General features: G+C 38.6%; 1 protein-coding gene and 1 long non-coding RNA gene across 2 annotated transcripts; one reads left to right on the top strand and one right to left on the bottom strand.

Annotated features, from left to right (window-relative positions):
• Positions 1–8,165: 8,165 nt before the first annotated feature.
• Positions 8,166–9,668, top strand: LOC133804074 (uncharacterized). The gene is made up of 2 exons (XR_009878291.1): positions 8,166–8,382; positions 9,358–9,668. It is a non-coding gene; the product is annotated as an uncharacterized LOC133804074 (long non-coding RNA).
• LOC133804073 (potassium transporter 4-like) lies at positions 8,317–11,956 on the bottom strand. Its single transcript, XM_062242217.1, has 11 exons — positions 11,870–11,956; positions 11,479–11,722; positions 11,116–11,361; positions 10,964–11,014; positions 10,602–10,862; positions 10,315–10,367; positions 9,617–9,731; positions 9,266–9,520; positions 8,875–8,954; positions 8,609–8,701; positions 8,317–8,446 (listed from the first exon to the last, which is right to left on the bottom strand). Exons 1-9 carry the CDS (start codon positions 11,927–11,929, stop codon positions 8,947–8,949), a joined length of 1,293 nt encoding a protein of 430 aa, XP_062098201.1. The 5' UTR covers positions 11,930–11,956; the 3' UTR covers positions 8,317–8,446; positions 8,609–8,701; positions 8,875–8,946.
• Positions 11,957–22,761: the final 10,805 nt, after the last annotated feature.

Raw genomic sequence — 22,761 nt, 5'->3', positions numbered from 1 at the left:
GTGTCACCTAGGTTGGAGCTTCGTAGGAGTTGCTGTCTCCAAAGATTCGAAGGAATCCTCACGCCTGAGCTTCTTGAACACTGAGAATGGCGGTCGCAGAAAGGAGGGTTTCTTTTTCTTCTGAAATGAAGAGGGAAGAAGGAGAGAAGTTCTGAGAAATTTCAAATGAAAGGGTGGCCCATGCGTAGGGTGGCCACCCCTTTTATATATAAAAAGGATCACGTGTAGAGGCCCGTTGGATGGCCCTGATGTGGGATCCAAGGCCCTCCACTCGAAATACGAAACGACGGCTGGGCATAGGCTAGGCCATTAAATGCGGTTCTCGTAAGACGTACCGTCACCAACCACGATGTTCCACGTATCAGACGCCTGTGTTAGATGTGGAATGTGAAGAGTTCATGGGGAAGCCTAAAAGCCCCTACTGTGGCCTTATACAGCGTCGTATACCACGAGCAGGGGCTTGAGGGGCAGATGTACGCCCTGATTTTCCCACGGGCTGATTAGCGAGCTGAGCTACGGCCTAATCATGATTATCTCATGGACATCCCCAAGACCGGAGCTTCCGTCATAAGGTCGTACCTCCTTAGATCGAGATAACCCAAAGGTTCGCCAAGATTGCCTAAGACTTGAGTCTGGACTTTGAAGGCCGTACCACGAGCTGGATATAGAGGCTACGACCCCTTTGTAAAGTCAACACACGCAAGGTAAACGTGCATATATCAGACATCACGTGTCTGATATGCCCCTGACTTCTCGGACACGCAGCAGGAACGTGCGTATTCAGACACCCACGAATAGGTTGGGCTGTGCGGCCCATTATCTCCTTACCTATTGATTTGACCACACTCATGTGTTAGGTTTAGGAATTAATCATGAATGTCACAGAGTTGATACGATAGGTAAGAAGGTCACGGGATGACCTTCTTACCAACTTCCAGGTGCCTTCTCCTATAAATATGGAGACCCTGGGAATAAATAAGGGTTGGATTATCTCTTGTAAGAAATATCCTGTAATCATATACCCAGAATAGAGCAATAATATTGAATAGTGGAGTAGAAGGATTTTAACCTTTGAACCACTTAAAAACCATGTCTTGAGTCACCCTTTCATTTTCCAAGATCACATATCTGTTTCGGTTCATTATTAGCACTAATCCCTTTCTCTTCCTTTCTAAAATTACCTGTTGGCAAAGAACCGCATCAACAGGTTTCATGAATGACAAGTAATTGACTAATGCGTGATCATGTTATCAATCAAACGTTAATTAACATTTATTTAAATAAATAAACAATAAATAATGGACCAAGTACTATTGAGTATTTCTAAATTTACAACCTTTGAAAAAATAGAAATAAAATTTCAAAATAGTTTTTAATTTGTTTTCAAGACTCCAAAAACGATTCTCCTCTCTTTTAGGTTTTCTTTCTAATCTTTAGGAATTTTTTAGGCCCAACTTATTAATTAGAAACTAAAATTCTAATTAATTTATTTAATTAAAACTATCATTTAATTAAATAACCATTGTTATCATCTTTTTAATTTTGTTGAATTTAAATAATTAAAGAATCAAATTCAAATAATTATATAAACTTAAGATAAAATTTTAATCAATTAAAAGATATTTTATTTTCTAACAAAAATAAAATAAGATAATTAATCTTTTAAATTCAAACAATTTAAAATTTAACTAAATAAAAGATTAATTGCACAAAATAGGATCTAGTTTTGTGCACCAACCACTAGGGCCCGCGACACCATGGAGCCTCAAGGGCTCAGCTTTGCTGGGCATGCAAGCACGCAGGCCAAGGGTACAGGTAGCAGGCGCAGGGGTGTGGACACCAGGTGTAGAGGTATGGGCACGCAAGTGCAGGGGCTCACAGGTGCACGGGTGCAGGCCTACTTGTGGTCGCGGCTCGACTAGTGTATGTGCATGCAACTAGGGCTCGAGCGATAGGCTTGGGTCCTTTCTCTTCTTTGTGTACATATTTCAAAAATAAATTTACAAAAAGTCCTATGCCCTTTATGGCTTACACAAGATCTAGAAAATAAAATTCCTAACACAATAGCACCATATAACTAACGATCCATCATTCAACCATACATTCAACATGCATATAATAAATGTAAGAAACCCACACAACATTTAATATATATATATGTAGACTGCACTGGTATCAATTGTTGGTATTAAAAGAGCAAATCAAAGATACGCATCGGGGAATGGGCCCTTTTTAATAATTATTAATACCAGCCAAGATCATACACATATATATTTTTGTCCGTGTTTTCACAATCAAACACATGAAAATTAGGAATGATAGGTGACAAGGCAAGTCGTAAAGTTCTTGGAGTGTGAACTCTTCCACGCAACCTAGTACGGCCAAGACATGGGTGTCTCTGAGTCAGGCCATGCCCCGAGGTCTGTTGTCGAGGCAAGGATATTTGTGAGTGAGGCCACGTCCCGAGGATGCCCCGAGCCAATCTCAAGGTCATGGATGTCTCCAAGCGAGGCCACGTCCTGAGGTCTTTTCTCGAGGCAGGGATGTCTCCGCATGAGACCACATCCCTAGAAGTTCTCCTTAATCTCCCATCTTCCAGGTTTAGGACTCTAGTCCTTGGACCCGGAGTGGCTACCAGATGTCATTCAAGGCAGCATGGGTGACCAAAAGATCATCTGAATACTTTTGGTGGGTCTCGATTAGTGGGGTTGAGTTCATACACTTAACAATCGGGATTTCCCACAACACCATCTAACATGGGCAAACATGCGCTGCACCCTGTCAGTCACATATATGTTCCCCATAAAGTTGGTACGCGACTTTCTGCAATGGGCCCCGTGCAATCCTCCTAGATCGTAGTCTCTATTTAGTGTAGTCCTTCTTGTGTTAATTCAACATTAAAACCCCAGAATGGGGGAATTTTATATTAATGATAAATGATTAACATTAATGACCCTAGCCTCTATAAATAGGGACGGGGTATCTCCTTGTAAAGGGTTCAGATTTTTAGAGAGTGAAACTATGTAACTCAACGCAATAAATACAGTGCTTGAGAAACACCATTGAAGCTAAATAAGCTTCAAGCTCTACAAAATACCATAAACTCGTTGACCAGGGCTCTTTTATAGCCTAAACCAAGCAAAACCCTTGTGTTCTTTTCTATTATTTTTTGTATACTCTCAAATTTAGTTGATAGCAAAAAAGGTAGTCAACATATACATTAAATCAAATACAACAGAGTATACATTACCTCTTGTAGCCTATCAAGTGTCCTCGAATCTTTTTGTATACAATCAACGATCTTCCTATCCACATTCTGAAAGATCACACCTTGATCTTCCAGACCAATCCTCAAGTACACAAAGACGTGTGTGGACACATATGATTCAGAAGGTTGATTTTATGACTCTCTAGATATACTCAACACATGAGATCTAGAGAGGTTTGATTGAGAGAAGAGGAATTGAACAATTTTCAGGTTTAGGAAAACTACCATTTCTATCTCAAAGAGAGATTCTATTTTTAATCACGAAAAACATTATTCCTGAAAAAATCACTCTATCAGTTTTTATAAACATAATTAATCTAATTAGTTAATTTTTTTTTATTAAAATAGAATTCAAATAAAAACTTATCTATTATTACTATTTAATTATTTAATTTAAATAATATTTAAAATGAATAATTAAAGAACTGATTAAACAAATAATTTGAATTTCAAGTCCTAGGGATTGAGGAATCCCTATGTAAGGATTGAGGAATCCATGTGTGTTGCGCCACACTCATTGCACAATGTGTGTGTCGCCCCACATATTAATATTTTCCCTAATTTTCTTATCTGTTTTTTAATCAATTTTTAAGACAATATATTTATCCAACCATAAATATCATTTAATTCAAAATTAACTTTATCTTAAAATATATGTTTTATATAAATAAATAAATATCATATTTCAAATAAGATAATTATTAATCTCTTTTTATATATTAATCCAAACAAGATTAATATTTATTTTAATCTATAGTTTATCAATATAAAAACCATACAGTTAAATAATTAATTACTTGATAATTAATCAATATCCTATAATTATCACATAATTATTTCCTTGCCCTAGAATATTAATTCCTTAGAAATTAAGTCCTCTCTACAAATATTTCTTTTGACATCCTCACCCTTGACAGCGTAGGACAGAGGTGATTTGGGGACCATGGGCCGATAATATGAAGCCCCAATAAACCACGCAAAAGGCGCTTGGGCCAAGGAGATGCCTAGGGAATTATGGAGTTACCACACTACTACCAGGACCTCCAGTAGCCACTTTCCATTCTCAATGGCCTATCACTACAAGAAAAAATACTTTTAATAACACCGAAAATGTGTTATCAAAACATACGATAACACTTTCTGATGTGTTAAGACCGACTATGTTATCGTAGATCAGGGTACTTTACATAACACTTTATCAGTGTTATACAGATGTGTTATTGTACTGTCAAATATAACACAATTTTTGTGTTATTTTAATATATAGATAAGTGTTTAATTATGTTATTTATAGTCGATTATATAACACTTTTTTTGTGTTATACTACACTTTAGTATAACACATGTGTTATATTAGCTTAGAGAAACATAATCTTTTTTTACTTACACAAAACTAGGAAAACAAATATGAAAGTTGAAGCCAAATAAGGTAACATAAATAGATTTTTATTAATTACTCAAATGTAATTACAATATTTAGTCTTCTAGTCTAGGCTTAAGAAATAATATTACAACATAATTTATGCCCAATTCAGATTCCTTTATCACTAAATACAAAACAAGAAATGTATACAAAAATTAGTGAAATACATTCTTCCATTCTAAAGGCCTCAACTACAAATGTTGTCAAGAATTGCTCCAAAGAAATCATCTCAATATACCTGCACATTGTAAAAAAAAAGTCCTTTTATTTTCACCCTCGTCATCAAATAATAATATCAAGATTGCCAAACAGATGCATACAAAAATATCCTCTCCTGGACATGGAACTCAGATATCAATAGCAGATTGTAATACTGAGGAATATAGACTCATTGCTTGATATGAAACAAGAGATTTATTTTCAATTTTTCATTGATATATAATGTATGGCTGATGTTACATGTATATATCCATGTATATTATATAGATCAAATGGTACCTAAAAAAAAAATCAGGTGCTCCATTTCTGCAATTGATTCAGTTCTTAATTTGTTTGGTTACTGCCCACTCTTGTTATTATACGTTAGGTACTTAATTTATTCTTTACTTATTCTGTTCTTTTTTTTTTCTTTTGGATTAGTATTAGTTTTGGATTTGGAGTATAACATTTTTCAAATATTTTCAGAGCAGTGGAATATCAAAATTATCACATGCTAAGTGGATAAATTTGGTAGTTGAATTAATCTTTTTAATATGTTTTCTAAATTACATAGCCAAAACACATGGTAAAAGTATCAAACTCAATCAAATCATATCAATCAAACATGATACAAGTACCATAAATATCAATTAATCTCTAGGAAGATAACAACTGGAAATATAAAAGCAGAAAAATAATCTAAAATAAAAATTAGAAAAGAAGAAGCAAAGCTTACCCTCATTCGCTTCTCTAGCTGCAGACGCCAGGTCAATTCTTCAACTTGCTTTTCCAGCTTATTTTTGGCAACCTGAAGGGCACCAGTTTCCTTAGCAGCCTGCAAAAGATTGGATGATATCAAAATATATTAAAAAACATAAAATTATTGTCAATACATGAACGTGCATGAGTTCTAGGTCTAAAATCAGGAAGAAGAAGAAAATAATTTTGTCAAGAGAATTTTGCAAATTGTAACCTCAAACAATTTCATAAAACAATAGAACAAGCATGACATCAACAAATAACACTAGAATAGATCTAAATGATGATGAGAAAACCTTAGAAAGGAAAAAGAAATAATAAAAAAGAATAACCATTTTGAGCTTTCGTAATTCTCTGCGTGCAACTTTTCCTCTCCAAGCACATTGTGTGGTCACTGCTGCTTTCTTTATCCTCAAATAACAGCAGCGATTTAAGTATTTTCGGTATTGACTCTGACATAGTCCATAGACAAGAATAAGTTAGCATTGACAATATAGAAAATGGAAATACAAACCACTATCTTTCAATTTAATACTTCTAAAAGTAAAAAATAATCAGCCATATCCTATAACATGCCATGCACCCATAAATTCAGTTGGCATATTGCTCAAATTTCAGTTGAAATAGCTCTTTATAGCAACTGTATATCAATTACACATGATATCTTTACCTGGATAATAATAGCAGCCCTTGTCTGCTTCCGGAACTTAAGATCACTATGAGCAGCCATCCCACGTATACATGTTTGAATTAAAACAGCTGAAGAGTACAACTTTTGGTATGCATTCTTAGAAAGACACATACGATAATGTGTCTGGATTTTAACAGAAGCAGCCTCCCTTCTCTTGCATTCATACTGATAGCGTGCAACTTGTCCTGCCATAGATCCAAAGAAACAAAACATTAGTCATATAAAATTTTGTATCAATGGATAATAGTCTATGTTCAATAGTCTCATGCCCTAGAAAGTGACTTTCACGAACAAGAACAAGTGGAAACTATTGTTTACCTCTACAAAAGGCTTGAATCTGAATGGAAGAAACCCGTAACAAGATAAAGCTTTTCTGAGCAAGATAACATCGAACTTTCCTCTGTATGACACCTATTGATCTTCCTAAGACCTCACTTCGACAAGCATCCAATTCTACCATCTGGCCAGCTCTGAGATACACTTTGGTTTTACCAATCTGTCATTGAAATAGTTAAAACACAAACAGATGAGGAAAATTTTCCATTACGGGTAGCTTCTAACCTTAGAAGTAGAATAAGATTAGTTTATAAAATTCTAGAACCTTTGAAGTATAGTAAAAGTCAACATGGAATTATCAAAAGCTGAAGTATGTGACAATTAATTATTTGAAAGAATGTGTATGTATGAATTGCTATTCTGAATACTTGTGGGTGCAAGAAAGCCAACATGCTCTAATACCCTTCTTAATTTTTGTGAATTGAAGGGGCCCAAGGTAGAACAATTTATATGCCTCACCAACTGATTGAAGTTGAATAAATCCCCTAAAAAAAAAGACCACTCTATACTCAGCAGGGAGGGTGGGGAGTTAAGCAAATCAATAACTAAGTCAAACTTCAAAAATAAACTCTCAAATTATTTCAATATTTGACAGATCATATATATGTCAGCTTCAAGATAAATGTTACAGAAAACACAGTTTAATAAAATTTTACAAATAAGACTCGTACTTGTTATAAATCCATACTAATAAAGTTCCCAGATTTAAAAAAAAAAAAAATGAACTTGTATAAATATATGAAAAAATACAGGTCTGATAGAAGATCAGATTGAAGAAAATTACAACAAGAAACTCCAGTCTCTAGCAAACTCAGTCAGAAAATAAAAACACTTTTGACTCTTTCACATTGAATAACCAAATAACTACCCAATATCAAACTATATCCGATATTTTCCCGGACAATCCCATATAACTTTATATCATTAAATATCCAAATAACTACCCAATATCAAATAAAGTTCTCCGATTAAGATGCATCATATTCAGTAATGTAATAGTCTAAATCATATGGCCTGAAACAACGAAGAAATTACATGTCTTAGAATCCTCATAACAGCAAAAGCACTTGTATATTAAAGATATAAAGCCTCAAGGACCAAAGTTGGAAAGATCATAATTGATTTTAACACAAGTATGCTAAGAAACATGTTTCATAATATGTGTATATATATATAAAGACAGCAACCAACCTTCTCAATGAGATCAAGAACATCTTCATTGTCAATAAACTCTATATAACTCCAGTCAATTTCTTCTTTTGTATATTCTTCTTGCTCCATCTTGAAAACATGCTGTCAAATAGTAATTTAAGTAAGCCAAAAAAAGTTTAGCAGATTCACTAAAACCAAAAGAAGATAAATCTTCTCAAACCATGAGGCCCAGCCCACTCTCTTCCTTTTTGGAGCTTGAAACGAATTCTAAAATAGGCCCATAACATTTGCTTACCAAATAAGTTTCTTCCCCGTGTAGATTTGTTTGTAAGCTTCCATAAATTAAATTTGGGAACGAACACAACTCTCTGAAAACCTAGGTTACAGATCCGAAAGGAAGAAGGGAGAGAGGTTAGGGAAGACTAACAGATTTCCATGGATTCAGCAGCTCGACGAACCGACGGTGGCCTTTTTGAAGGGCTTTACAAAGTGATTATGCACTGGAACTCTGTCTACGTGACTTTCGTCATCGCTGGTGCTTTCCTCGGAGAAAGAGTGAGTACCCAACATACTGATCTAGACTGTTTGCATCGATCTTATTTCTAGAAAATCAAAAACTCTGAAAATAAAATGAATCAGCATATAATCAAGAATATTAACAAAGGAATCACCCCAAACTTCATGCAAGAAAGAGCCATATATAAGTTTATACCCAAAAGTAGAAAAAAAATGCAATATGGATTAGCGCTAGACTTGAACGCTGAAAATGGAGACAGCTAACCTCATTTTGGCATGTTGAAGTTAATATGTTAGATACTGATACAAGGCAATACTTATAAACTGGAGCAACTGGATCCAAGGCTTTTTTACTTGCCTGAGAAACAAAAACAGGGCAGTACTCATATATTTCAGTTGAGGAAACAAAACTAAGTAGACTAGCAAAAACAGAGGACAAATACAATTTTAAATTAGCAGGGCTTATAGAAAAAGTTTTATTGTTATATTAGCACTGCCTTTAAGACTTCCATTGAATGAGATGTTACTTACACTGCCATTTATCATAACATGTAGTTTCTGCCCTGTGCTAGAAGTTCTAAATTGTCCCAGTTCCAACCCAGTTCATATATCTATTCATACAACAGAAGAATCCTTTAGAAATTATCCAATCTAAATCAAACTATGACACAATTAGTTAAGCAAAATTCTAGTTATGTTGCTCACAATCAAGAGATGTGATGAAACTTTTAGGTAAAATTACCCATTCAATGATCTCACTACCCAATATTACAACCTTTCCAATAACAGTTTTACACAGATGGATAAGGCAAAAACATTGCTGCTTTTTATATTTTTATAAAGCGAACCTTTTTTTTTACTTGGCAAACTTGGAAACAATAATAATTATAAGAAAACAATATAGATTCGACAAGCATCATACCATAAGCATTTCCAATTAAATTTGTATCCTGAAATTCGATGGTTATGGCAAGAGTAAGGATCATGAGTATCCAGTTTATTTCTGGAATGTAGATCTGCCCATATATGTGTTTTGAGGTGTGGACAACTTTGACTCTTGGAAAGCAACCAAGGGCATGACATTGCTTGATGATGGAGAACGTAGCAGTTATAACAGCCTGGCTGCCAACAATAGCTGCTAGCGTGGCAACAACAAACACCGGCCAAAATACAGATTCTGCAATTTAAGCAAGAACAGAAAGCACAATTAGAGCAACTCATATATTAAAATGCAATTCTGGAAGCAATATTAATAATGCCAGGGAGTACTAACCAGGGATTGAATTATAAAAGCAGTAATGAATCTTATCAGGGTTTTTGGACAAGTATGCAGCTTGACCCATGTATTGTACAATCAAACATGGGTATACAACAAAAGCAAACGCAAGCTGCACAGACAAAAAAGGGAACCTTAACTATCATTTGTTGATAGCCAAAAAGCATTTACTACATCATGGTGAACAAGGCCTGCAAAAGCACAGTGATTTGGGGTATTAAAATACAGAAGTATAAACGCTTGATTTTGAAGAAATATTTCAACACTATGCTCTACTTTTCCAGCAGCATCTAATGGAGTTACTTCTATACATGACTTGCTAACTCAGTTGGTCCTCTTTTTTGGTTTTTTATTTCAAATTTTTTTTAACATGTTCTCCCATTGAACCTACAATCTTTGGGGGAGGCAGGAAACTCTAACAAATTTCTAGGAAGGTCTCATGAAGAATCAAACCCCGATCTTATGAGAGCAAACCAAGAGCCCAACCAGTCATTCTAACCCTCTTGGATCTCATTTGGTCTTCCTTTTACTTGGCTTTTTCCTACCAGGTTCTAATTCATGTGGTTTTTCCTTTTACTTTGCCTTGCACCAAACTAAATTTTCCAAACCAGCCAATATGTACATGTTTCCTATTATGTGTAGAAAAGAAATTCAATATATTTAGTCAAAAAAAATTATAATAATATAAAACTCACCCTTATTGACAAAGCAGTAAAATGACCAAGGTCTGCAAACATAGCTTCGGTTCCTAGAAGGAATTAGAAGATGCCCATCGTTAATTTAACTAATAGAAACATATACTCTAGAACTATAACGACATTTTTTTTTTGAGGGTATTATAACGACATTTTGTCCTTAGTAAACTACATAGAACTTAATGGTTGACCAGACTTATAAAGATGAGTAGTGGCATAATGGAAATTAACATAACAAAGCCAATGAAAATGATGTTTATTTCCATTAAGTAGGATATAGCACATACCAGTTATAGAAAGAAGAATCCCACCAAGAGAAATCCAACCATCTTTACCAGTCTCCTTAAAGAACTTGACAATATAATGGGGTGAAAAAGCATAAACAACTTTTGGGTTCCAATGTATTGTGTTGTAGAGACCAATAGAAAAAATGGAAAATAACCTGATCAATACGATAGGTGCAAATAAAAAGGCAACTCTATGTGTGCCACAGTGCTGCAGAGCAAACAGACCGACCAAGATGCAACAAGCAATCGAGAGAAGTTCACCTAAAAACAATGAGCAACACATAGTTTGTTAAGTCACTCATAAAGAATCAAAGTGAAAATAAAATATATGTATATATATATAGCAAAACATGACAACTTACCACTAGTTAATTTCTTTTCTGTAACTTCAAGCCCCGAAACCGAAGATAGAACTGCAATTTTTTTTTTTTTTTACAAAGATGTTAAATAGAGACAAGGAAATAATAGTACCAGTAGTTACATATGAAGCAAAATAAGCAATTAGAAAATTGACTTAAGATAGCAGGAGTAAGGACACCATCACCAATGACCATGCAAGCTCCAAACAGCACAACAACTAAAAGGGCAGTCCTTAACCTTTTATGCTTCTCCAAAAATCTCTTCAAGGGAGAGGAACTAGCATGCTGAGAAGATGGACCATATTTATAGGCAGTGAGCTCTTCATCAGCTGCTTGCTGGTTGGGAAGCAAACTAAACTTAGCATGGCGGCAAAGCAGTGAGTAAAGAGCAAAGGTCCCACCTGAAAATGAATTGAATTGAAATGAATCAAAATGAAACAAAAACTAAAATTGAAATTGAATTGAATTGGATTGAATTGAATAAAATTGAATGAAAAGGGAGGAAACAAAGCACTCACCTTCACCATTATCATCAGCACTGAGTAAGACAAAGACATACTTAAGCAAAGGGATAAGAGTAAGAGTCCAAAAGAACAATGAAAAACCACCAAAGATTGCATCTTGGATAATATGTTTCTGTAACTTCCCAGAAAATGTGCTTGAGTAAACATAAAGAGGTGAAGTACCCAAGTCCCCGTAAACTACACCAAAGCTCTGATAAGCTAGTAACAAATCCCTCGACATCCTCGGCCATGAAAATTGCTGCAACAAAAAGGGTTATCAGTAAACAACACTAAGAATCATCATCACCAACCCATCACAAGATCTAACAAAGATTCGCTCCCCAAAATTCTCATCTTTATACACACACATATATATATATAAAGACGTGAAAAGATTGGTACAAACCTGGCCTATAGTAGTAGAAGTCGAGCAGTGAGCAGTGGAAATCCCAGATTCTGGCTCCATAGCCTTGTTTATCTCTCAATTTCGTTCTCGTTCTCTTAATCTAACGAAAAAATTATATACAGAAGAGAAGAGAACAAAAGCTCAGGTCAGGACTCTGCCAAAAATACTGTTTTCCTTTCGGCTTCACTGAGTCGAATCAATCTAAACCAGCATAAACAATAATACAGAACGAGACACATAAAACAAAGAAAAATAAATACATAAAGAAATCGATGCATCTAACATACCGAGCAGTCTATTCGGCCAAAGCTTCAATATTTTCTGTAGGCGAAAATTGAGAAGACGATCCTCCCACTACAGTGCCGCCTTCATTGCCTATATAAAAAAGCTGAATAGCCTCCTCAAGCTTCCAACTTGTGGCCTGTTCTCCCAACAAAATTCAATAAATTATCTCCAAAAGCCCAATTCTCAATCAAAATCTTCCGATTTCAACACAACCAAAATTAAATAAACTAGAAGACCAATGGAGGCAAGTACAAATTGAGAAAGAGAGATAGAGAAACCTGCAAGAACTGCCTAGCAGTCTCGGCAGTTTGTCCAACGGCAATCTCCAAGAACGATGAGACCACTGGGTCGAAGGCACGCAGAGGTGGGCTCGCACCTGGGGTCACTTGGTTCGGGGGTTGGGTTCACGGGTGCCTGAGATTTGGAGCTTGGCTCGGAGAACAACGGGTGTGAGGATGGTGGTTAGGTGGTCGGAGCTGAGGATGATGGTGGTTACGGGAGTGCGGCTAGGGCGAAGGGAAGAGAGAGACGAGAAGGAGAAGGGGAAAAAAGGTATGAGAATTGGGTCTCTCTCGGGTCACACAAATTTTGAGGTCAGAAATGAAAAAAAATCTAAGTGGCGCCCTTTTTTTTCACAAATTGGGTCTTATAGTACTTAGCATAACACTTTTTTATTAGTATTATATTCATGTGTTATGGAAATGGGTATTTGGTGTAGTGTATGGGTATGAGGCCTTGCTTCCAGTTGAGGCAGTAATCTCCACGCACCAACAAGATACGTATGATCAGACCATAGACCACGCTTTACTCTGAGAGTCCCTGGACCTTGTGAAGGAGATTTGTGAAGCTTCTTAGCTTCAGGTAGTGTCCTACCAGTAGAAAGTGTCCAGGTACTTCAACTCTAAAGTGAAGGATAGAAGGTTTGGGGTCAGAGATCTGGTGTTACGAACAATATTCTTAGCCACCTGAAACTCTAGTGCGGGAGTGTTGGGACCCAACTAGGAGGGCTCGTACCAAGTCGAGAGTGTTGTATGTCTGGGGACATACAAGTTAGCCTATGTGGCGGAGGGGGGGGGGGAGAATTAATACCCCACGCTTGGAATGCTGAGCATCTACGTCGATATTACTAGTGATATGAGTAGTAAACTTGTTAATTTTGTAATCTCCTTGTAGCCTTTGGGCACAATTAATGGAAACCGTGCAGACAAAACACACTAAATTTTTTCGAGATTTTATTATATTTGTTAGTTTCCTTTATTCTGTATGTACTACTCATAGAGGACCTGCTCGTTGGCCTGGACAAGTGAACACAGACTAGTCTTCAATCACTTGGGGGGCATGGAGTTACGGCACCCTCGCAAAGTACCAAGCCTCGTAAAGGGTGACCTATGACACAGCTTGTCAAAAGCAGATAAGCCTAAGGTCAGTTTCCTGAGAATAGAAAAACCTAGGAAACTAAAGTCTTGAGTCTGCGACCTGATAAACCAAGCTTGTCAGAGCGGAGTAGGTTTAGCATCTAGGGACTGGATACTAAGAATCCTAGTTGCTCGGGAATGGAATTAGGTCACCTTCGGTGGACATTGCGCCTGAGATGCGAATAAAAGACTGAGTCCTCTTTACTCGGTCTTGAGGCATGGAATTAGATTACCTCCAGTGGAAACTGGGCCCAAGGTGCACTGACCAAGTTCCCATTAAGCCACAAGCAAAAATAACATTGGGAAGTTGATGACTTGGGAAGCTAAGCTAGTCAACATGTAAAGCGTCCCAAATGTCATAAGACCCCATAGCTAATTGGCATGCCAGTGGGGCCCTGAGTCACTAGCACTCAAAGTCCGGAATCGACCAAGAGGAAAAAACACAAGTAATGCGAGAATGGACTTTGGTCACCTGCCATGGACATTGTGCTCGGAGAGCAATAACCTAGTCCTATGATCCAGAAATGTGAATGGAAGTCCGAGTAATTGGAACTCAGAGCTAGACCTCGAGTGATAAAACTAGAGTGTCGCAAAAAACCTAGTCTAAGGACGGGGAACTTGATTTCCCTAACCTAGGATGGTGATTTCATGACTTCCACATGATTAGGCCCCAAGTTATGTACTCAGGGGGTAGATCGAAAGGCCTAAGCTGAACCACCGGTGGCCACGAACCCTAGGGGCAGATGACTTAGTGTAAATGACATCCAAGGGACTCGAGTCATTGGGACTCAGTAACACAGGAAGACATTAAAGTTGCTTTCAAGGACATCAAGCTTGGAAGATAATACTAAAAGTCCTAAGCGTCGAGCACTAAGTAAAAAAAACCTACAGAACAATAGACCTCCTAAAAGCCCGAGTCGTTGAAACTCGAAGGCGTAGGATGGCCAAGTGACCTCACTTGACACCGCATCAAAGTTACTCTTAGGACCACGATCCTAAGAAGAAACACTAAATGCACAAGAATTTAGACACTAGCAGGAGGATCCTCAAGCTCTAAGTATCGCAGGTTGGCCCTGTCCTAAGTTGTTGGAACTCGGGACGTAGGGCCGCGTCAAGTGTATCACTTGACCTCACGTTAAAGTTACTCTCGAGGATTGCGAGCCTACAAAGCTACTGTAATGTCCTCCTAATAAAGGACCGTTACATTGTGTATTTTAAATAGTGCTAGACTTGCCAATCAAGTCATTTTGTTATAAACGTGTAACTACGGTTAGTGACAAGGGTTAGGGTTAAAAATTTTGGTCAAAGGGAACGTTGACTTTTCCCCGCATATGTACACGCCACCATTGAAAAGCTTGTGTGAAAAGCTGTTTTCGGTATATCCCCACATATGTACATGCCACCACCGAAGCTCTCCAACTCATGGATGGTCTAGTATTCCTCTCCGCTTACCTGCACCACATAGCACCCGTGAGCCCAAACTCAGCAAGAAAACTTAAACATATGCATGTACAATAAATACGGATTCCAGATGCATATCTAGAATGCCAAGCAGTAATAACCTACTCATGCATGCATACAATTACAAAAAAAATGATCATCAGATCACTATGGGTCCCGCTGCCCAGAATAGATGACAATAGAGTCAATTCGGGCCCTATGCCCTAACTATGTGACCATAGAGTCACTAGTGGCCCTTTACCCTAGCTCTGAGTAACTAGTAATAGAGCTAACCAAGCGCTCTATTTGGCGATGACCATAGGGTCAGCCAACATAATAGTACGTCGTTGATTAGGCCTAAGACTCTCGACCATCGCGCTATGGCATAACCAGATAGTTCGATAAAAATACAGATAAGCATACTTTAGAAAATACAAGTATGCATACATATTAATCATGTATCCCAGTCAATTAAATGCAAACATAGTAATAACCATGTTCCTTAATGGGGTCGAACCCTAACTACGCAGACAATGCAAGAAATCAGTAAGCAACTATCCAGACACAGAGCATTCCAGCATGTTTAATCAAAGAGCACAGACATATCCCTAATCATGTTCACTCTCAGGGGCCTTAGCCCTATTCATAGTTATAATCAACAACCGAGCCCAAAGCCCAAACCATATATGTCATGTATTTGGTGCAGTTTTCTTACCTTAGGTCTGAGTACAATGTATATTAAGAATGACGTTCGAGCACGATCCCGGTTTTTGAGCCCCTAGCGATAACCTAGTCACAACCAATTTGATAATCTCATCGATAACCTAGCCTCCGGATCGTCGAATTCTACTAAACCGGGTAGTAGGATCGATCATGAGCCCTTAGGTTTGAGTTCCTGCACTAAAAACCCTCCCAGGGATAAAAAAACCCTTCAAGTGTCGTGGCCCAAGGCAAAAGAGCTACGGATCGCTTCAAGTCAGAGATCCCAAGGCTCTCCTTCGGACTACACGTGTCGCGATGCGCCCCTATTGGCATAACGGCTCAAATGGAGGTTCAACACCTCTTTTTCCTTCCCTTTCATGAGAGTCACAGTGCCCCATGAACAGGGTCGCGACTCAACATGAAAACTCAGAAAATTCCCCATTTTCTTCTAGCCAAAACCCACCAAAATCCTATCCAAACATAGCTAAATCCCAAATGTAAAGTTCCCAAACAACTCGACACTTCAATACCCATGAAACCCAAGCCAAAACTTGCCCAAAACCTCATCAATTCTCCAAATTCAGATTGAGTTTCTAAAACTCTGCTAAAATCAAAAGAAATCACAGAGATTTAGGGCTAGAAATCGTTACCTCAGCTGCCCAACATGATGCCAAGCTTTTCCCCAAGCCATCTCAAGCCTAAGCTAGCCTCGATTCCTCCTAAATCGCAAGAATTCCCAAGGAAATTGAGTTAGTGTGTGAACAAGAGAGAGAGAGAGAATTGAATGTGTTTTATTTATGTTTTTGTGTTGTTTACTTAGGGTTCAAGTAACCTTAACCAAATCTCGAGGCTCGGGGTACCAAAAACGTCCCAGTGGGAAAAATTGTCAAAATCTCTGAAATCTCCTCCTAATCTCACTAACTCCAAATATATCTTCGAATATTTATTCCCGTTTCCTAATAACCTAGTAATGAACTAGATACCTAAAATGCTATTGACTCACCCCAAGTCGGGTACTAGGTCCCGTTGTGACTTTCCCACTAACTTGCTCCCTAGGATCGCCTCGTGTCGAGTAACCCAAATATATCCACATAATCATGTGGTTTACACATATATCACATATATGCACATATATTCCAAATATATTCGTAACGGGCCAAATTACAAATATTGCCTTTCTATTAAGAAACGGGCCCACATGCATATTTAATACACCTAAACATGCATATCTTGTCATATTATAATATAAGTCACGTAATCATACAATGATACACATATATATCACATAAACACATATTTCATAATTAAATCACATAATTTTCCATAATTTTCCATCCTGGCTCCCTAATCAAGGCCCTAAGCCTTATTAGGTCATTCGGGACGTTACAACTATCCCCTCCTTAAAAAAAATTCATCCTCGAAACTTTACCTGAACAGCTCGGGATACTGACTCTTCATATCTGCCTCTAGCTCTTAGGTATCTTCCTTGGCCTTACTGTTCCTCCATAATACCTTAACCAAAGATATATTATTTTTCCTCAGGACCTTGTCCTTCCTGTCTAAAATTTGAAGTGGCTACTCCTCATAGGAAAAATCTGTCTCTAGTTCCAGATCCTTGTAACTCAATACATGAGTCGTATCTGATATATACTTCTTCAGCATGGAAATATGAAATACTTTGTGCACAATAGACAGTTCAGTGGGTAAGGTAAACTCATAGGCCACCTGACCAATCCTCTTCATGATCTTAAATGGTCCAATAATCCTAGGGCTTAACTTGCCCTTCTTCCCAAATCTCTTGACCCCTCTTAGTGGTGAAACCTTAAAGAAGACATAGTCTCCCACTTGGAACTCCACATTCCGCCGCTTTGGGTCTAAATAACTCTTATGTCTACTCTGAGACGCGAATATCCGAGCTGCAAGTTACTTAGCTGACCCTGGCTCGCATAGGCCAATCCTCTGATTATTTAGTTGACCTTGGCTCGCTTAAGCCAAGTCCTCTGATTATTTAGCTGACCCTGGCTCGCTTAGGCCGAGCTGCGTCCAATACGCTTATCATCATCCTTGACACCCTTAGGTCGTTCTTTCATATCCCACCTAACAGATATATAACTCACAAAACACATATATTCAATTACAGGGAATCTCAGTCCCAATAACAACCGCATGGGTGCAGTTTTCTTACCTCAGGTCCTGAGCAGCCAGCGTACATCAATTATGAGCACGATCCCTAGTCCCGACCCCTTGCGACATTACCTAATCACAATGTGATAATGGCTAACCATAAGATCCTAAACCATTTAAAAACTTAGGATTAAAATACTAGCCTCCGGGACCTCGATTTCTACTAATCCGAGTAGTAGAAATCTTCCCGAGTGCTTAAGTTTTAATTCCCGAGCCTCCCTGAGCCCTAAGACAAATTCTAGTTAGGGCTGCCTAGGCGATCCGTGACCTTGCCCTAAGGGTTGCAGCGCGCCTCCAAGATAGAGGCACTAGCCCCCACCTAACAAGCATGCGAGCCGCGACCTAACCCAGAGGGTCGCAGCACGCCTCCAAGACAAAGCCCTTCCGAGGCTCCTAGGGCCACATGGGCCGCGACACCCAAGAACAGGGCCTCGGCACGCCCCGCGAACCCAGAAAACCTAGTTCCTTTTCTGCTTTTTCTCCAAACTAACACCCCTAAAATCATTTCCTAAACTACATCTAAGCTCAGAATTAAATTCCAATTCCATAACCTCAAAATTCCAATCTTTGAGGGCAAAACTCAAGAGCACCCTTAAGCCTAATAAAACACAATTAAAAATAAAACCCAATTAAAACCATATTCAAGCTTACCTCATCTGATAATCACAACCCCTGAGCTGCACCTCAACCAAATCCCAACTACAAGCTTCAATTAAACAATTAAATCCATCACTAAACCCAGTCAACAGTCCAAACTCACTAAAGAATTCATAGAAAGAGAAACCAGGTTATAGAATTTACCTCAGAGTTGTTTTGATCCTTGAGCTAATCCTTAAGTATTCCTAGCTTGATCCCTCAGCTGCTACTTGTCAATTCCTAGCCTCAATTCCCTGCTTTTCTTCACAAGCTTTCAATTCTCAACCATCTTTTTCCAAAAGACTTAAACATGCTTAATTACCTCAAGGGGGAGAGAGAGAGAGAGTCACTTAAACATTTTCTGATTGTTTCTCAATGTTTCCAGCCTCAGCCAATATCCATCCAATAGTCAGTAAAAGACCAAATTGCCCCGCCTAAGTAAATGCTTAACCTTAAATGGTCCCAAGGGAAAAATTGTAATTTGCCACATTTCTCGCTAATTCCTCGAGTAGTCCCATAAATTCCTAATTAATCCTGACATGCCCATTTAATGCCTAATTACTTTTCCATTACTCAATAAACCCCAAATATACATTAAACTTCCCAAAATACCCCTAGGCTCGGCCCGAACTGGGTATTAAGCCTCGTTGTGACTATTCTGCCAATCCGCTCTCTAAGATCGCCTCGAGATGTATATTGCAAATATATCCACATGATAATGTGGTCTCAATCATTTACTCATATATAATCATATTTATGCCTGCAACGGGCCAATATTAAAAGTATGCCCTTATTATCAAGAATGGGCCCACATGCATACTTAATACTCATAAACATGCATATGATCATACTCACATTATTGTATATATCATGCATGCCACATAGTCACACATTTAATCATTCAATCACACATCTCTCCAATTATGCCCTCCCGACATGCTAATCAAGGAACTAAATCCTATTAGCATTTTTGGGATGTTATAGTGTAGCACCCGAATCAATCAAAAGAGTATAAAGGGTCCCAGCACTAGAAATTTGACCTGTAATGACCGAGGGACTAGCCTCGACCTCTGCCTGGGTCAAGGTGAACACCCGAGCTGGCATCAAGATGTCAGCCTTCCTGGCTTTTGGGCAATCCTTCTTCAGATGTCTCACACTCCCGCAGATGAAGCAAGTCTTCGTCCGACATTCCCCAATTTGGCGCCTCTTGCACCGAGTACACTCTGGGAATGCTTTCCAGGTCTCACTGCCATCCTGGAGGCCTATCTGTATGCCCTGTGGCCTCCTATCTAGCCTTGGAGCTAAAACTGTGGTTGGAGTATTTTTCTTTTGGTCACTAAGGCGTTCGCTCCTACCAATGCCTGGAAATGGAGGTCCCGACCTCCAAGAATCCCTTCTGGCCGCATTTTCTGCGCTCTCAGCTGTCCGCACCTTCTCCAAAGCATGTGCATAGGTAGTCACCCCTGGCACAGTAGTAATACCTACATCCCAGGCTATCATAGGCTGTAGTTGCTAGAGAAACATCTCCCTTTTTGTCCATCATTAGGCACCAAATCCCCGACAAACTTTTCCAATTTGCCGAACTTCAAGGCGTATTCAGTCACTGACATGTTGCCCTGAAGTTACTTACTGAACTTTTCATCCTTCGCAGCTTTAATTGCATTATCGCAGTATTTCTCATTGAACAGAGTTTTGAATTCCTCCCATTCCATATTATTTACTTTTCTTTGTCTGGGATAACTCCTCTCACCATATTTGGGCATCCTCCCGAAACATGTAAATGGTGCATGCCACTCTCTCATTACGACTTACCCTCATGAAATCCAGGAAGGTGGTTATCATAGTCATCTACTACTCAGCCTTCAGTGGGTCTCAGCTGCCCTAAAAAACTGGAGTGTGTTGTTTCCTGAACCTCTATAGGGGTTCCCATCTATCTCCCCCTACGTGGGGTTGTACTGTTGCTGGTACCACTGGCTGTATCACTGTCGGTATTGTGGGTTGTAGGTTCCCTGCTTGAACCTGTTGCTGTCTCAAGAGGAAAATTTTATCTTCCTGCCTCAGTAACCTGGCTTGCATGTCAGCAAGCACCTGCTGCCAGTTCTCTGGAGCTGGCAGTGGGGCCTAGCCCTGGTCATTCTTTTCCCTGGCCTGTATTCTTGGCCAGCCAACCTCTCTAACCTTCAAGGAAGCATACTGATAATTTTGCACTGATCAAATTAGCCATTAGTAAGTAATAACTATACCTCTTGCCACCTGATGTTCCAATACCGAATAAACAAATAGATGCAAGGCTAATAAGAAAGCCAATACATAATATATTCAATCATGGTGCTACTAAGAACTTCCTGATATTCATTAGCAAATAACAATGCTAATAAGCATTTCTGGCATTCATAAGCAATTAACGATGCAAATAAGCATGTTCAAGGATTTATACATGTATAACAATGTTAATAAGCATGTTCTTTAATCCCTGCTAGTATTAACAGTGCTAATAAGCATTTCTTTATCATTCATGCAATAGTCAAGGGCCAAGCCCTATCAGAATATCTCATTCTCCCTATTAAGGTATGCATATAAGGCGTATAGATTCATTAAAACAGTTTTGCACTTAATAACAGAAGTAGTTACCAAACCCTAAGTTGAGCTTGTCTTTAGTGGCGAGTGTACATGTCCGGCCTGTCTTCAGGAAACCTTAAACCTTGGCAGCTCTGAGACCAATAGTGCTAGACTTGCTAATCAAGTCATTTGGTTATAAACGTGTAACTTAGGTTAGTGGCAAAGGTTAGGGTTAAAAATTTCGATTAAAGGGAATGTTTACTTTTCATTTAAAAAGTTTAGTACGTACATGGGATCCCAAAATTATACAAAAAAATGTTTAAAAGGGTGTATACAAGTCAAACGTTACAACCAGTCAGCCTAAGCGGCAAAATAAGGGATACAACCCTAGTTCCTCTGAGATATCCTCGGCCGTTGTAGTTGAGCAGCCGCATATGTACATGCCACCACCAAAGCTCTCCAACTCATGGCTAGTCCAGCTTTCCTTTCCCCTTACGTACACTACATAGCACCCATGAGCCAAGACTTAGCAAGAAAACTTAAACATGTGCATGAACAGTAAATATAGATTCCAGATGCATATCTAGCATGCCCAGCAGTAATAACCTACTCATGCATGCATACAATTACAAATAAATGATCATAGGATCTCTATGGATCCTGCTGCCCTGAATAGATGACCATAGAGTCAATCCGGACCCTATGCCCTCTCTATGTGACCATAGAGTCACCCAGGGCCCTTTTCCCTAGCTCTAAGTAACTAGCCATAGAGCTAACCAAGCGCTTTGTTTGACAACGACCATAGGGTCGGCCAACGTAATAGTACGTCCCTGGTTTGGCCTAACCCTCTCGACCAGTGTGTAGCGTGCTATTGCCTCCCTTGACTAATAAGTCAAGGCCATAACTAGATATTCAGATACAAATACGTATACAGATACACATAATTCAAACAATACAAGTATGCATACATAATAATCATATATCATAGTCAATTAAAGGCAAACATTGTAATAACCATGTTCCTTAATGGGGCCGAGCCCTAACTACGCAGACAATGCAAGAAATCAGTAAACAATTATCCAAACATAGTGCATTCAAGCATGCTTAATCAACGAGCATAAACACAGCCCTAATCACGTTAATTTTTATGGGCTTGAGCCTTATTCATAGTTATAATGGACAACCGAGCCCAAGCCTTAACCACATATATCACATATTGAGTGTGGTTTTCTTACCTTAGGTCTGAGTGCAATGTATATTAAGAATGACCCTCGAGCACGAACCTAGTTTTTGAGCCTCTAACGATAAACTAGTCACAACTAATTAGAGAATATCATCAATAATGATCGAATAAAGACTTCCTGACCGAGTCCTAGCCTCTAGAACATCGAATTTTACTAAACTGGGTAGTAGGATTGATCCTGAGCCCTTAGGTTTTAGTTCTCGCACTCAAAACCCTCCCAGGGCTCAAAAACCCTTCAAGTGTCGTGACCCAAGGAAAAAGAGCTGTGTCCCGTGTCCATAAGCTGCGGCGCGCCCCTACTGGTGCCGCAACTCAAATGGAGGTTTGACACCTCCTTCTCCTTCTTGTTCATGAGAGTCGCGGTGCCTAAGAACAGGGTTGCGACTCGACTTGAATACTCATAAATTTTCCCATTTTCTTTAAGCCAA

Source organism: Humulus lupulus, chromosome X (genome assembly GCF_963169125.1).
Source record: "Humulus lupulus chromosome X, drHumLupu1.1, whole genome shotgun sequence".
NCBI classification, from domain to species: domain Eukaryota; kingdom Viridiplantae; phylum Streptophyta; class Magnoliopsida; order Rosales; family Cannabaceae; genus Humulus; species Humulus lupulus.
The sequence above is the reverse complement of the archived record's forward strand: the minus strand, read 5'-3'. Positions and strand labels throughout refer to the sequence as shown.